The sequence below is a fragment of the Taurulus bubalis genome, assembly GCF_910589615.1.
Source record: "Taurulus bubalis genome assembly, chromosome: 11".
Taxonomy (NCBI): Eukaryota; Metazoa; Chordata; class Actinopteri; order Perciformes; family Cottidae; genus Taurulus; species Taurulus bubalis.
In genome coordinates, this window is record NC_136599.1 from 16,666,753 (window position 1) to 16,684,466 (window position 17,714).

Sequence of the window (17,714 nt, forward strand, 5' to 3'; positions counted from 1 at the left end):
TTGAATGACAAATATGTATTTACTGCAGGCCATATGTACAATTCTGGAAGGATTATGAGCACATAGGTGCCAACAACATTTTTGTTTGGCAGCATCAACAAATACTTGAATGGCACAAGCATTTTGCATCAGAGACACAGTAATGAATCCACTGTCTATGTAAGTGATGCTGCTTGTTGAGATGAATGTTGTACTCCGAGTGTATCATTGTGTGCTAGTAATTGGATAAATGTGGGGTGGAGGATGTGCTTCAGTTTGTAATGAGGCCGGTAATATTGAGCGTTTCCATTCACATTTCCTTCGACCAGTTTTTGGAGTTGTCATCAGTGTCAGCAAGAGCTAAAAATGTCAAAATAAGAAATTCATGACTTTGCCACATGTAATACGTACACGATGGTGGTGCAACAGATCATCAAACTCACGGTTTGGATCGTAACACGGATCAGCAGATCACAGATCGGTCAGCACAAAAGAAAAAAGGTAGCAAATATCCATCCATCCATCCATTATCAGCCGCTTATCCGGGGTCGGGTCGCGGTGGCAGCAGGTTCAGCAGGCCGACCCAGGCTTCCCTCTCACCCGCAACACTTTCCAGCTCATTCTGGGGGATCCCGAGGCGTTCCAAGGCCAGCCGGGAGATATAATCCCTCCAGCGTGTCCTCGGTCTTCCCCGGGGTCTCCTACCAGTTGGACGTGCCTGGAAAACCTCTAATGGGAGGCGTCCAGGAGGCATCCTGACTAGATGCCCGAACCACCTCAGCTGACTCCTTTCGACACGAAGGAGCAGCGACTCGACTCCAAGCTCCCTCCTGATGTCCGAGCTCCTTACCCTATCTCTAAGGGTGAGCCCGGCCACCCTGCGGAGGAAGCTCATTTCGGCCGCTTGTATTCGAGATCTCGTTCTTTCGGTCACGACCCAGAGTTCGTGACCATAGGTGAGGGTTGGAACATAGACCGACCAGTAAATAGAGAGCTTCGCCTTCCGGCTCAGCTCCCTCTTCACCAGGACGGACCGGTACAGCGCCTGTTTTATTGCTGCAGCCGCACCGATCCGTCTGTCGATCTCCCGCTCCACCTTACCCTCACTCGTGAACAAGACCCCGAGATACTTGAACTCCTTCGCTTGGGGTAGGCAGTTTGTCCCCACCTGGAGGGAGCAATCCACCGGTTTCCGGCAGAGCACCATGGCCTCAGATTTGGAGGCGCTAACTCTCATCCCTGCCGCTTCACACTCGGCTGCAAAACGCCCCAGTGAATGCTGGAGGTCACAATCCGAGGAGGCAAACAGGACCACATCATCCGCGAACAGCAGAGAGGCGATCCCGAGACTCCCGAACCGGATCCTCTCCGGCCCCTGGCTGCGCCTAGATATCCTGTCCATGAAAGTCACGAACAGGACCGGTGATAAAGGGCAGCCCTGGCGGAGGCCAACACCCACCGGGAACGCGTCTGACTTACTACCGAGGATACGAACACAGCTCCTACTGCAGGCGTACAAAGACCGGATAGCCCGTGCCAACGGGTCCGGCACCCCATACTCCCGCAGCACCCCCCACAAAACCCCCCGAGGGACCCGGTCGAAAGCCTTCTCCAAGTCCACAAAGCACATGTAGACTGGTTGGGCAAACTCCCAGGACCCCTCCAGTAGTCTTGCAAGGGTAAAGAGCTGGTCCACTGTTCCACGACCGGGACGGAATCCGCACTGCTCGTCTTGAATCTGAGGTTCGACAAGCGGTCGGAGCCTCCCTTCCAGCACCCTGGCATAAGCTTTTCCCGGGAGGCTGAGCAGTGTGATGCCACGATAGTTTGAGCACACTCTCCGGTCCCCCTTCTTGTAGATGGGAGCCACCACCCCGGTCTGCCAGTCCATGGGCACTGTTCCCGACCCCCATGCGACACTGAAAAGGCGTGTCAACCAAGACAGCCCAACAATGTCCAGCGCTTTCAGCATCTCAGGGCGGATCTCATCCACCCCTGGCGCCTTGCCACCAAGGAGCTTTTTGACTACCTTAGCGACCTCTGCCAGGGATATGGGAGAAACCACCCCAAAGTCTTCCGGCGCTGCCCCCTCTCCGGGGGACATGTTAGCCGGGTTTAGGAGTTCCTCAAAGTGCTCTTTCCACCGCCCGACGATGTCCCCAGTCCGGGTCAGCAGTTCCCCCCCCCTGCTGAGAACAGCCTGGGGTAGGCCCTGCTTTCCCTTCCTGAGCCGTCGGATGGTTTGCCAGAACTTCCTTGAGGCCAACCGAAAGTCCTTCTCCATGGCCTCCCCGAACTCCTCCCATGCCCGAGTTTTAGCATCCGCGACCATCGCAGCTGCAGCCCTTCTGGCCTGCCGGTACCCGTCAGCTGCTTCAGGAGACCCCTGGGCCAGCCAGGCCCGAAAGGCCTCCTTCTTCAGTTTGACGGCTTCCCTCACCCCCGGTGTCCACCACCGGGTTCTCGGGTTGCCGCCACGACAGGCACCGATGACCTTCTGGCCACAGCTCCGAGCAGCCGCGTCCACAATAGAGGCTTTGAACATGGTCCACTCGGGTTCCATGTCCCCAGCCTCCCTTGGGATTTGTGAGAAATTCTTCCGGAGGTGGGAGTTGAAGACCTCCCGGACAGGGTCCTCCGCCAGACGTTCCCAGTTCACCCTCACTACACGTTTGGGCTTGCCAGGTCTTTCTAGCCGACTCCCCCGCCATCTGATCCAACTCACCACCAGGTGGTGATCAGTTGACAGCTCTGCTCCTCTCTTCACCCGAGTGTCCAAGACATACGGCCGCAGATCAGATGATACGACTACAAAGTCGATCATTGATCTCCGGCCTAAGGTGTTCTGGTACCAGGTACACTTATGAGCCACCTTATGCTCGAACATGGTGTTCGTTATGGACAAACTGTGGCTAGCACAGAAGTCCAACAACAAAACACCATTCGGGTTCAGATCGGGCAAGCCGTTCCTCCCAATCACGCCCCGCCAGGTTTCTCTGTCATTGCCCACGTGAGCGTTGAAGTCTCCCAGGAGAACTATGGAGTCGGCAGGCGGCGCCCTTTCCAGGACCCCTCCCACCGACTCCAAGAAGGCCGGATACTCCGAACTGCTGTTCGGTGCATAAGCACAAACAACAGTCAGAGCTTTACTCCCTGCAACCCGTAGGCGCAGGGAGGCGACCCTCTCGTTCTCCGGGGAAAACTCCAACATAGCGGCGCTCAGCCGGGGGCTCGTAGCAAATATAACTTTTAGAAATCTCTGATCACTTTTTGATACTAATTGCCGATCATTGATGATCCATTTTGGCAGATACAGATCCTTTTGTTGTTTGGTTATAGCAGCTGGTCTACAAGGCTTCAGAGTATTTTTTATTTTTGCCAACGTCTTAAAAGTCTTAAAAGTCAGTAAACCATAAAACATTTGAAATGCTATACTTTTACTTTGCTATAGTAATTTGTAGTGTTTTTGTTCTTTATAAAAACATACAATTCAAATGATAAGGAAATAAAAGATTGTATTTTTATTGATTAAAACAAATCTTGTCATTTGTAGTTTTAATGATGTATTAACGCTGCTAAAAGCTTGTGTAAACAGGTCCTAATTCATCTCTAATATCTATTTATGTTGCTGTGAAAACATCTCCTTCAAACAACTGGATTTATTCAACTTTCTCATCAAAACTACATTTTATGAGATTACATTTGAACACATCATGATAACGTTGTTATTTACCTTAACTCATTACTCATTTTCACTGAACAGAGCCTGAACGCATCGTAATGTAACCGAACCTTCGTCCTCCTCCTGTCAGTTTAAACACTGATTGATTGTTTACAATATAACATTATCAGAGATCGGCAACTAGAAAAGCATAGATGGCGATATCAGGTTTGCATATTTGACTGAATATTGGTGGATAAAGATTGTCAGTAAAACTTTATTTCCCACTGTGATGGTTTACATTAAACTGTGTAATGAATCCGTGGTCCACATGCGGGCCAAACCGCGAGGGGGGATCCGTAGGGATCACGGATCGACAGCTCCGTTACGCCACTAGTACACAGTGATAATTAAAGCAACCACCAACCAAAAATGTTGTATCAATTAATCTATCAACTGTTTTACCAATCAGTCGATTTATCACAGCAATACATTTTTCTCCAATAAATCAAATTGACTATTTTTATTTCATAGGCAATTTTATTTTGACAAACTGTAGACTGTACCATTGTATAATGAAATATGCTACCACCGAATTGTAATGAAGTATCAAATTATGCTTCCCTTATACGGTACAATCAACATACCTGAAGCACGCACGAAGGGCCATAACACACCATAACACATCATAACACAGCAGCTACGTTTCACTGCAGCGTACAGCAGCCTATACCTGTAGATTAATAAATATGAAATAAATATGTCCAGCTAATGCTATACACTCACTGTGTTTACATACATGCAAACACATGCGTAGTAATCAGATAAGGACATTAGTTTGATTGAGCTACACTGAGGTATTTCCATCAGCATAATTGTGCTTTTAATTATTAATTACGAGACGATGTAATTGTGTGTCACAATATTTTGATGTATGATTTCATACTGATATGATTCCATTGAAAGACGATACATTGTCAGAATGAATTATTGCCCAGCTGAGGCATTAATAAATGTAAATGTAATTTGCTAGTGAGTGCTTTGGTTGAATAATAACAAAATGAGGGTTTTTTTTTATTTTAGAAGCAACCTTGCCCTGTGGGGGAATAATTAAGAGGAGAAAATGTTCACCAGGCGTGTAATTGATGTTTAACTGAAATGCTAAAAGTCATACTGTATTTGTCTCAGTCTTATTCACACAGAACATTCATCAGAACCGCAGCTTTTAAGCATATTATCTCAGAAACGTTCTAGAAAAATCCACTTTTAGTGCTTTATTTTCCACTGCTTGAGCTCTCATCATGTGTGCTTTCATACACCTGACAACTTAAATACATTTGGGGAAAAAAAGAAAGCTTGTGTTTAACCACTGGCAAATTATAATGCTTCATAGTTTATTAAATTGATCATTGTTACTCCCAGATTAATTATAATCAAAACCGGACAGTTTCCTATATTACCTTTGGGGTAAATACCCATTGTGTTCTGTGGTTGATGAATCCTTGTTGTTTATTACACTATCACCGCAGTTCATTGTTACGTAGATTAGCTTTAGTGCATGACGTGGCCACACTGAACTAAAAGGATCATTCCTGAATTCAGTCAAAGAGCCCGATCCAGTGTTTCTCTCACCCACAGTGAGCCATCAGCCAGAGTTAGCGTCACATTTGCAGAAGGCCATCCTCTCCCTCCTGGTCTAGAGTGGGGCCATATTGACTGGAAGAGAGCTGCTTCTCCCCTGCGTCAACGCTGTTTTCTAAAACAGCCCAACTATGTCACTCACAGCGACTTCTTTTGCAGCCGCTAGCTACGACAGAGTCCTGTCCGCAGCTGGGATTTTTCCCAGGGCAACTATCACACCCCACTGCTGCTCCACAAAGTGGCCTAAAATTCATGGCCAGGGCCTTTATCATTAATGTGATGCCCCTGTCAACGGTCAATAACTGATATAGATTGTGGTCTTGGAATTTGTGTACAGTTTTGATGAATCCAAAGATATGACATCGGATGGAGAATGATATGCAATGGAGGGTCAAGAACAGCAGATTTTCCCTCCACCAAATATTACACAGCTTGGCTCATGCTGGCCCATTCCTGTTGTGGGCGATGCCTTCATTGTGTGTGACGCTTCTAAAAATAATATTTAAAGCATCCAAAACCTCATTAATAATGTACTCAAGCTGCATTGGGAAGAAAGGTAAAAGTCAAAGTAGCAACTTGAGAAAACGCAGAAGAAATCTGATTATTGAAATAAATAAATGTAAATCACTTACTGAGAGAAAAACAATTTTCCGATCAGTACAGCTCAACTCGGGCCATATCATCTGTTTAGACTTATTTGAATAGACACTGACTTTTCCTCTCTCTGTTTCTCAGTCAATAAGCACAAACCATGGATCGAGACGACATACCACGGGATCGTAACGGAAAACGATGACAAAGTACTTCTGGACCCTCCTCTAATTGCACTGGACAAGGATGCTCCTCTTCGCTACGCAGGTGAGAGAGGAGGTTTAATGATAATGCTGCTGCTGCTATTCCTTTACTCCCTCAGCTTCACTTTGCCTGGAATAACTCATTATAAAATTTATAAAGAGGAAAAATTGCTTTGTACCATTAAAGCTTTGAGATTATGTTACACGTAAAAAAAAACTACGAAAGCTTCACTTTACATTTCTTAATTGTTTTATTTTACCAGCCTAGTTTCATATCATAGAAGTACAACCTCAAATCTAGCATGAGCATAATGCTTTTATTTAATTTTCTTTGATAGTTTATATTTGAGATTAAATGTTTGTACACATCAGATGTTAACTCGAGAGTGAATGAGAGAATAGCTTTGTTTATTGTTAGATCATCATAATACCTGAGTATTTAGAAAAGCGCTATATACAAATTAAAGTTTTATCATTATATGCACACATGGTAGTGTACTATGGCCTGTACTGACATGCAGCTCGTTACCATATCCTCTAGATTGGTCCTTTTGATATTCAGATCAAAAGAATCTTTTTGTTCAGCACAGTTTAGTGTGCTTATGTACCAAGGCAACATTTGCTCTGGGTTTTTAATCACACCAGGATTGATTCTGCCAAACATGATTTTCCACCATTTCACATCACATGAACTGTGTGATCTTTTGTCTGCAAGTCTCTTCACACTCTTGCGCTCTCACTCCACTTGATATGACCAATTAAAACAAAATCTCTGATTACTTCTCTGATTTGGCAAGTAAGTCTTCAACGAGGAGAATGTTCTTCACAAAATTACACACAATTTGATTGTTCTATCAATTTCTGAAGGGCAGAGATTTAAATAGTACGCCCATTCTCTGCATGATGCTGGTCTCCTTTCACAGTAAATTAGCGTTGAATACAGAGCTCGATGCTCCCATTTCTTTCAGCTGGGGCTGTTTTTTTGATAAGCGGGGCTTTGCAAATGGGCTGTGTGTCCCTGTGAACTAGCTCTCTTGAGACAGAGCAAGCAATCTGGCTTCACGTGTCAGCAGGGGTGACCAGCTTTGTCGTGCCAGCCTCCTTCTAGTGGGTCCAGCCGTGCCAACAAACAATTTTCACTTTAAAGCTGAACCACAGGCCAAAGAAGCCCAATCACATGTCCGATATGTCAGATATGTGTGTGAATATGTGAATATTTAGCATTAGTGAGGATCTCCTGTGGGACTACTACCAGGTATCATGAAAATGAGCGTGAGGCAACACAGTTCCTGGAAGTGGATGCCAGAGATACAACATATTAGCATTCTCATATTATAATTCTCTGTATGTATTTAGTGCGAGCGGTTAAATGACCACTGCAGGCCAAGCCTGTAAAGTCAATGCGTAACCATCACTGCAATGGCCGACCCAAGCCGAGCCGAGAGGCCCGTGTGACGGTGAGGAGCTGAGGAATTCCTGAAGCCATGGTGTGATCTGGTCATTAGAGCTGTGCTGAGCACGGAGGCCCACAACTCCCACTGCATGACTGGCCCTGAACAGCAGTCCCTAATGTGAAATCCATTTCTAATTGTTTACGAGGTGAAAACTAAACGACCAGGACCAACTCACTGGAGGCCCTGACGGGGCTTTAAAACAGACAGCCAAGCAAAAAAAAAGGACTTCATACACCTCATCATTTGGAAAATTGTACGATGTAAGCTTCTTATCTTGTAGAATGAATTAAAAAAGATTTCAGAGTGACTTCAGCAAACCATTCACTAGATTTCTAGGACATATGTGTCAGTATTTATGGCAGTGTTTTTAGAACTGAGATGAACTCTTTAGAATCCTCGAAAACATGCTGATATTAAAAACTGAGATTTCTGTTGCTTGTAATTGGATGTTCTGTCACTTCTCACTAGAATTGCTGCGCTAAATATTAATAAAACTGCAAACACTTCAACACAACCGGCTTTTCATAAATGTTTTAATCCTTTCTTTCTTTCAACTGGCAGAAGAAGTTTTACTTGTGAGAAACGTAGTACATATTCTGTTATTGCGTAGAGTATACTTCCTTCTTGTCCTCTGTGTTTTCTCTGAGATTCTAACTTTTCTTCTAACTGATCTGGGTTTATCTTCTCTCCCTTCCTTGTAGAGAGTTTTGAGGTGACCCTCACCGAAGAAGGTGATCTTGGGCTCTTTCTTCTGCCTTGTGCTTAGTTGTTACTATTAACCCACTAACGCAAAAACAGCATCCACACTTTTACACAGAAATTCCCGCCATGCTCTGTAATCTCCTCATTCGGTTTTCTCGATTTTATGTTTTCCTCACCCTCAATTTTTTTGGACTTCCAACAGCTGGATGAAAAGTGTGATGTGGGGCTGACTTTACTTAGAAATATCTGTGCATGAGACATCCATTGCAGTTTGCAGACCCTAACAGTTTTTCAGCTGTCACCAGGAAACAGAAAGCTACTTTAAAACAGGAGCTTTCAGTCACTTTGCTGCCATTTTGTCCAGTCCAATTCTTTCAATCAAACAGCCAATTTTTGACTCATTTAATAATAAAGTATAATCTGAAAGGACACAAATTTATTTCACAACTTATTAACACAGATTGGAGCAGAAATTGACACCATAATTGGTAATTAAAGAGGATAATAGCTCTGAAAATGTCTAAAAAGACATCATCCATGGTTGTGGTGCCTCTCTGTGACCTATCAAATCTATGCAGGTACAGTGACTCCTGTGGACTTTTCTGACATTAAAGTCTTCAACTGAAAGCTGCTGAGATTGTTAACTAATGCAAACTCTCTCTGCCACAAAGTTTCTGTTGTTGCATCTTTGCCTCAGTGGATCTCTTGAGTTAATTCTCCACCACTAATCCACCATTAGCATGGCTGCAGTTGTCATTTAATGTGGATGTCAAGCAAGTTGATATTTCTAACCCCAATTCTCATCCAGTATTTTTTGTTTGAATACTGTTAAAGTAGCCGTTCTTCTATGATTTCATTTTATTTGATTAATTTTGCAGTAGTTTTGGGTAGTTTTGGGTGGGAATACTTTCTTTGGTTAAGAAAACATATTTTCGGTGGTGTTGGCTGAGGTTTTTTATTCTTTCACAGACCTTTTCGGGTTTTGATGACTGAGTTGGTGCTTATTACAGTGCGATTTTTATAAATCTTGATTTTGTATTTTTATTATGTTAATTATTGTTTCTATCATACAATAGGCTGTATTTTGTTATTCGTTACGGAGATAAATAATCGTCACTTCAAATACTGTCTTCTATGTACTACATTTTGGGCTTGGTTTCATGAATTTGATTTCTAATATCCTAAGAACCCCTGTGAAATGCCTGTCCATATCTTTTCAGTTTCTGCCTGCATGACTGAATGCAATGTTTTCAAGAGGCTTGGAAAAGACTTCCAAAGTCTTCTATGATACTAAATGTCCCACACCCTCTTCCAACTCCCCCCCAAGTACTCACCCATATGACAGTGCTTTTGGGCTTCCTCCACAGACACCACCCATCCCAATCTACAACTCCCTGGCACCCAAAATCTGTGGCTGATCTTTTTTCTTTTCTTTTTGCGTGAATTTATGGTTTCTTTGTTAACATTATTTTTCATTTGAGCAATACTATTCTACACCTGACTTCAGTTATTGTGAGCAAAATCTCTTTTGGCTCTTGACGTGTTCAGGTGAGATTTGCGGCTTCAGGATCCACGGGCAGAATGTCCCATTCGAGGCAGTGGTCCTCGACAAGTCCACTGGCGAGGGGGTCATCCGAGCCAAGGACAAGCTGGACTGCGAGCTGCAGAAGGAGCACACCTTCACCATCCAAGCCTACGACTGTGGAGAGGGCCCTGATGGCGCCAACATGAAGAAATCACACAAGTGAGTCAACCTTTTAGCCTCAAGTTGTCCTCTGTTTCCTTGACCAGATTCGGTTTAGTTCGACTGAACAATCAGAGTGCAGTCAGTCTGTACATTTTTTAATTTTTTTTATAAACCTGCTCTCTCATATCTATGGGGATTCATTAAGGGTGCTTTTGCACCTAACCTATTAGGTGTAGTTCATATGAGCTCTGCTTTCACATCGGAAAAAACAAATGAGCGAATGCAGCAGAGACCAACCACTGGACTGTGTGGTCAGTAGGATAGCAACGATGTGATTTTACCATGAATTCAAAAGCTAAACTATAATGAAATCCTTCAGCTGAATGTGGGATTTTTTCAAGAGGGTAATGTCCAAAGTGGTCCATATAATTATCCAAGATCATTTGGTAAATATGCTCTGACATGAATGCACATCAGGACATGAGTGCAGAAATGTACCCTGTTGAGCGTGTGTTCCACTCAGATCTGGTTGTAGTCTGTACTAAGAAAGTTTATAGTCAATTATTTATTTGTGAGAAGTGTATAACCACTGGAGAAGATAAATAAACACACTGCAAAGCAACGCTTAACTTGCTTTCAGTCACCAACATTTAATTTCACCCAGTGTGTCCATGAGGCACCGATGATGCAGGATAACAGTCGCCAACATTGAGTAAATGAATAAGTCCCCTGTCAGTCCATGACAAGTTCATTCCTCTGTTGCTACTGATATTAATAAGTCGGTGTAAACATCAGTGGACCAGAACACATCATCATGAAGTGTCACAATAGAATAGTATGTCTTGAACATTCCCAGCTGACAGTCCTAACTCAAGCATGTCCATTTCAGGGCCACCGTTCACATCCAGGTGAACGACATCAATGAGTATTCACCAGTGTTCAAGGAGAAGTCCTACAAAGCCACCGTGATCGAGGGAAAGAAGTACGACAGCATCCTGAAGGTAGAGGCAGTGGATGCTGACTGCTCGTTCCAGTTCAGCCAAATCTGCAACTACGAGATCGTCACTCCTGATGTGCCCTTCACTGTTGACAAAGATGGTGGGAACCTGCAACTAGCAGCCTTGTGTTAGTGCATGTCGGGAAAAGCCTTAGAGCCACCATTTTATTGACGCACACATATTGTTCTGTGTAAAAGCAAGCCTGTCATTTAACATTCAAGGCAGCTTGTTGCCTCGTGAAGCGATGAGGGTCTCCTTGAAATGTCACCCGAGTTTCATCAGATACCAAGGCTCAGCGGAGGAGACGCCCGGCTTTACTAAGGAAATACAGAATATAGACATCTGATAATAGGAGGAGAACAATCAGTGTGAAGATGCATAACGTTGGTGAAGGTGCTCAACTGTGACAGCTAATTATTGTTTGAGGTGGGGGGGATAACCCGAGATGAGATCTGATCTTAGTTAAACTAATTCCTTCACTTTATTTTAGTCTCTTGCATGCTGATCAGGCTACACATTAGCTTGGTCATGAACTCTCAATATAGCAATTTAAGGTAAAAGATGCAAGTCAAAATAATACAATGTGGCCCGAAAGAGATGTCAATTCATATATTGTGCTTTTAGTTCAGCTTGACAGTGAATACCTTTCGGACCTTTTAGCAAAGATTTCAATTTGGCAGATTTTTTAAATATTTGAAAATAGTTTGATAATTTTCCTAGCACAGCTGCAGCTTTGAAATTAAACAAAAAGCTTACCTGACACTCTCTCCTTTTACCGTGCTTCCCTCAGGCTTCATCAAGAACACAGAGAAACTGAGCTACGGCAAAGAGCGCATGTACAAGCTGACTGTGACGGCCTACGACTGTGGAAAGAACCGTGCATCCGAGGACGTTCTGGTCAAGATAAGCGTCAAGCCCACCTGCAAACCCAGCTGGCAAGGTATCAAAGCTCTCCTCTACTCGCTGTAGCTCGCCTACCATCACGGTTTAGGTGTGTCTCTGTGTTGAACAAAAGCGATCCACCAATGCAGAGTCCACACAGGCTGCCATTGTTAGAAAATGTTATTTAAGCTTCAAGTGCTTTTATTGTGTTTATGAAAGAACTTCCCGAAGAGTAATTACTATTGCCTCAGTATTGACTGCTCACACGTTATCGGTGTTGTGTTTAAGGACATCTTTTCATTCTACCCTACCTCTGGCTTTGTCTTTCAGGCTTCAATAAGAGGATTGAATACGAGCCTGGCACAGGGAGCCTAGCTCTTTTCCCCAGCATGCACTTGGAGACCTGCGATGAGCCAATCACGTCCATCCGTGCCAACATTGACCTGGAAACCAACCACATTGGCAAGGGCTGCGACCGTGATACCTACTCTGAGAAGTCTCTGCACAAGCTATGTGGTAAGTCACTGCTCCACTGGAAATGATTATTGTCGATATTAAATCATTGGAATCACAATCACTTTTTAGGAAATCCAAGTGCTCTAAGTATTTGCCTTCGCACTCTGTGATTGTTTTCTAGGAGCCAGCTCCGGCACCGTGGAGCTTCTGCCTGCACCCAGCAGCTCCACAAACTGGACGGTAGGTCTGCCCACCGATAACGGGCACGACAGCGACCAGGTGTTTGAGTTCAATGGCACCCAGGCTATCAAGGTCCCTGATGGCCTGGTGAGCACCAGCCTGAAGGAGCCCTTCACGCTCTCTGTGTGGATGAGACATGGCCCCGGGGCCCATGAGAAGGAGACCATTCTCTGCAACTCTGACAAGACAGGTAATGTCCCTTCAGAGGCTCCAGTTTAAATATTAGTTTATTTGTTTTATGAGCTGATATTGGTTGGCCGGTTGTCAACTGTAAAATGACAAAATAACATACATAATTAAAAGCATAAGTTGTTATTAAAATATAAATAACCCACCATAATACAGATATGAACGTGACTCTCTCCGGTATTGATTGTCAGGTCCTCTAATGCAAAGACTATCGCTGCACGACAAGCACATTAATTCAAAGCTATTTTAGTTCATTTTCATGTTTCTGGTGTTGCTAAAGGGTTGTTCACCTGAATAATATTTGTGAAATTCTTTCACATTAATGGCAGAACCACATTAAAGCAGCACTAAACAATACATAAAACTAGTACCAAACAAGTATCAACCCTTGTTAGGATCTAAGAAATGCACATTCAAATAGTTGGTGTCTACTGTTAAAACCTGCGTGTCTTACAGAGTCTGCGATGCCCTTTTCATTTCTGTCATTAGCTGTACATTTTGCATGTGGTCTTCCTGATCTTATTGACTGTAAAGTCTGTGTCGTGGTCAGTGAGAGGCGGTTCATCAGCTTCTGTTCGACTGCTTATATAAGAAGGATTACATCAGAACGGCTGGGCCCTGAACAGGAAGCTCCCATACCCGTGATCTCACCACCATTCATGACCTCCATTCAGCGCAGCATCTGTTACACAGAAACATTAATGTCTCACATTCACTTCTTAATACTAAAACTGCATTTTAAACACTAAAACTGTGAAACATGGACATTAGATATTGGACCACCAATGTTCCCAGAAATGCATTAAAACAGTGATGTTAACTATCAAATTAATCTGTTTTTTGGATGAATTGATTGTTCAGTTAAATGCACATCATAAGTCACTTAGTCTGACCAGTCACTTAAATAACCCACAGTAGCAAACAGACACATCTTTATTTGAACTGTTGGGACCATTAAATCGTTGTTGTTTTTTCTACATAAAAGAATGTATTAATTTTTTCAAAGTAGAAATTGAATTGACTTGCTGTAAATTGAGCAATTGATTAAATGTATCATAATGGACACAAAATCTGCTTTAGCAATGTGTTAGGTTTCACCCGAGGCAGGGATGTGAGTAGACTCACGACTGTCCCTTAGTATGGACATTAATACACGGCCAATTTAAAATTACAATCAGGCCTGAGTCCACAATCCTATTCTGAAACATGATATGTGACTGTGTTACGTCTTAAGAGGGGAGCCTGTTGATGATGAGATTATCTTAATCAAATGAGAGGAAGACGCAGTTTTTTAGGACTGTTAATGGATAAGACCTGCAGTGTAACATGATGCTCTCTAATTATACCGTTTGACATCATATGACAGATGTTGATGAAATATTGTAATAGACTAAGCCTAAATATGTTGAGAACAGTATTGTACATTTTTTAATCTGTTCAAAGCTCAACAGCCACACAAATGCAGGTACAAATTTAGTACAAATAGTACAAACAGGTGAATCTTGACTTTTTGACTTGTTTTTGAAAACTTCTTCCAAAATAAAGATCTATGGTTGCACTTCCAGTTGAGAACATAGTACATGTGTCAATAGGAATTAGTTGTGGAACTTTTCTGGCCCTGGGAAAATTTGAAGGGCATGTTTGTATGTTACAAAATTGTCATGGGCTGACAATGACAAATCCAAATTAGGCACATATATAAAGGATTGTGCTTGCCACTTTCATTGTTTAGTAGTAATTTATTTCCCTTTGTAATTGCTTTTTTGCTTACCATGGCTTCTATAAGAGAGTCAGCTGCTGAGTTGAACAAATACTAATATTAGTAAATGTCTTCTTTTCACTCTTAAATTTGGCAGTTGGAGCATCCATTCTCTAAATATTTACATAGTTAAACATTTGCATATAAATTCTAGAGCTACCGTTTCATATCTTGACCTTCCCTCTCATATTTTCCACTGCAGGGATGAACAGACACCACTACTCGCTGTACGTCCACAACTGCAGGCTGATCCTCCTCATGCGCCAGGACCCCTCAGAGGCTGAGAACTACAAACCAGCCGAGTTTCACTGGAAGCTCGACCAGGTCAGCTGCTTCTAATACCAAACTTTGTTTGTGGGGTTTGGAGGATGATGGCCTGTACATCACATGATAATTAACCAAGAATAAAGTTGGGTACAACACATTATGTAAGACTCACATGCACAATTTCAGCTTTTACATTCCCTCTGTTGTGTTCTTCACAGGCGTGTGACAAAGAGTGGCACCACTATGTGCTGAATGTGGAGTTCCCCACTGTGTCTCTGTTTGTGGATGGCACTACATTTGAGCCCTTCCTGGTTACAGAGGACTACCCACTGCACTCCACCAAGATCGAATCCCAGCTCACCATTGGTGCCTGCTGGCAAGGTAAATTCTTAAATACATTTCTAAAGTAATGCTGTGACGGACTACATTAATATACACTTATATTAATATAAATCTGAAGCACAAATGCATTGGAAAGAAAGACGTGAATCTCTTTTACTCTCTTTTAATCTCTTGTTTCTGTAGCATTCAGCTAATTCTGGTGGCTAAAAGATGCTTTAATGCAACCTGATAATCTCATATTATAATTATTATATATTTGTTGATTAGAGCTTCTGTCAAAATGTAGCATGCATGCTATTATATTAACTTTTTGTTAGATTCTTAAATGCTGCACCCTGCGTACCTATTTAGCATCTGAATCTCAACTACAGATCCTCAACCTTCCTCCCTGTCTCTCCTTGCTCTCTTGTTTCTGTCCTTTACAGACAACTCAGGACATGACAATGACACTGAGTCAGTCTCTGAGCCCACCTCAGGTTGCTCAAATCTTTCCCTTACTTCTCAAATATGTTCATGTGTCCACAATGTCCCACCAAGCTAACTGCATCGTCATACCATTCCGACTCAAATGATTCTTACACATTGTAGATGCAGAAAGATTTGGTTTTCATAAGCGTTTGGCACATGATGCAGTCTGGATGTGTGTGATTTGTATTGCTGCCTGCATCATTTTTTGGTTTGGTTTTCTCCATTCTCTATTTATACGCTCTTCTCACTGCATCAGACAGTTTTTCACCACAACCTGATACACCTGAGCAGAAATAGACATATAATGAGCTCAAAAATCTGACCTGGCTGCAGCATTCTGGTCCTGCAGGCTCTTCTTTCTGAACATAACCTTTGGGCCAGAAAAATATACTCCTCCATATCAGATAACAGGGCTTCAGCAGCACACACGTCACTGGATGACAGTGTGACCTTGAGACGTGGAGGTCCAGGTTTGTCTTTGACTCTGCAGTGGCGCGAGACTTATGCTCATTATGGTTTCGGGGGGAAGACACAGCAGTTGTTTTCTCCTCTCATTTGGCAGGATTGATGCACCTCACAGATATACTCAGTAATATACAAATTTCAAGGCATTTATTTTTGTGTAGTCTTTCCATTTGGTAGTCTTTCCATTATTAAGTGAAAATAAAGTGAAAAAAGGACTCATTTCAAATTTTTTTTATTTTCTCTTTCCGATTGATTTTTTTCCACAGTAAGCCAGTGGTTCACCCTCTTAATGCCGATGTTGCATGCATAAGGTGTATATGCTCATCCATCATTCTCCCTCCCCCTCCCTGGGCCGCAGGCCTTGTAAGGGCACACATACTAACTTGCATGAATGCCATTCACGCCAGCTTTGCACATTGAGGCAGCATGCTTGAATGAAGTCTGTGGAACGTACACTTGAGTAAATACTACTGTGTGTCTGCTACTGTTTTCTTCTCCTCTTCACTATCCTGATATACCCAGGTGGAAATGCTAGAATGGCTCAGTTTTTCCGGGGGAACCTAGCGGGGCTGATGATCCGCTCTGGCAAGCTGGAGAACAAGAAGGTGATTGACTGTTTGTACACCTGCAAAGAAGGACTGGACGTGCAGCTGCCTGAGGAGGTTGCTTTAGCTGTCAAGGTGAGGAGAACACTGTTTTAGAGACACAAAACACACTTAACCCCAGTCAGGCTACACAGAGTATATGTGTGCATCAAGAAAATGGTTCAACTCAGTGGTTTCAAACGTTAGGCTTGTGATTCTAGTAGGGGAGGCAAAATGGTGTACTCTGAACTCCCTCCACAGGTTGCATCTATGTGTGGATTGTGATTAGTTAGTAATCAAAGAGTGATCTGAACAGTTTGTCGAGGCCTGCAGAGGTTGGAATATCCAGCATTTTACAATAAAAAAGCAGAGACGAGAGAAAAATCTCAAACAATGAATTATGTTTATGTCTTGTCCGTCATCCTGCAACCCCTCAGATTAATCTTGAAACCCCTACTCCCCTACTACAAGGTTGAAAAGGTTGAAACCACTACTCTGAAAGAAAGAAATGTGCGAATGAAATGTGTATCAGTCAGAAATGTGTATCAGCCAGAAATGTACCATTTCAGCTATACGTTAATATTTACAGGACCCCTGGACTCTGAGGTACCTGGACAGTGCTCTGTGTGTGACGCATGTTAGAAGAATTAAACTTGTTTTCAGGTGTTGTAATTATTTGCTTAGTGTCAGCTTGACTGCACGCACTAGCACAGTTGTGTGTGTAAGCATGGCATTAGACAATCTTGCCTCAAATCATACAGTCTGTCACCTTGACTTCTTCTCTCAGGTTGAGTTCAACCCCAACCAATCCTCTCTAACCGTGGAGGGCGACGACATTGATGCCTTCGACAAGGTCATGCAGCACATCTCCTACTTGAACTCACGCCAGTTCCCGACCCCTGGCATCAGGCACCTCCGCATCTCCACCACCGTCAAGTAAGCAGCAGAAACAAAAAATACTTCACCAGTTATTATCTTGTGTCACCTCGTCTGTCAGCAGCAGCAGCAGCCAGACGTTAAAGGGAACAGATTCTTTCTACTTAGTAGAGACTCAGAGAGGGTTGGTCTGTCTGCTTGGAATGAAAGGATGGATTATTGAGGTCAAATAGAGGTAAAAAGTTGTTCCTAATCTCCATAACAAAGAGA

At 43.1% G+C, this 17,714-nt stretch overlaps 1 protein-coding gene across 2 annotated transcripts in view; it reads left to right on the top strand.

The window, feature by feature from the left end:
- Positions 1-17,714, top strand: part of clstn1 (calsyntenin 1) — a gene marked incomplete at both ends in the record, with an annotated part of 34,591 nt that overhangs the window by 10,861 nt on the left and 6,016 nt on the right. The window contains 12 exons of one of the 2 annotated variants that reach the window (XM_079226796.1): positions 6,017-6,139; positions 8,231-8,260; positions 9,780-9,975; positions 10,808-11,016; positions 11,707-11,856; positions 12,129-12,314; positions 12,436-12,684; positions 14,645-14,766; positions 14,928-15,090; positions 15,477-15,527; positions 16,507-16,664; positions 17,356-17,504. In XM_079226796.1, coding sequence (XP_079082922.1) covers positions 6,017-6,139; positions 8,231-8,260; positions 9,780-9,975; positions 10,808-11,016; positions 11,707-11,856; positions 12,129-12,314; positions 12,436-12,684; positions 14,645-14,766; positions 14,928-15,090; positions 15,477-15,527; positions 16,507-16,664; positions 17,356-17,504 — 1,786 coding nt within the window. The remainder of the gene's footprint in view (positions 1-6,016; positions 6,140-8,230; positions 8,261-9,779; positions 9,976-10,807; positions 11,017-11,706; positions 11,857-12,128; positions 12,315-12,435; positions 12,685-14,644; positions 14,767-14,927; positions 15,091-15,476; positions 15,528-16,506; positions 16,665-17,355; positions 17,505-17,714) is intronic. The other variant, XM_079226797.1, reaches the window with a different exon arrangement.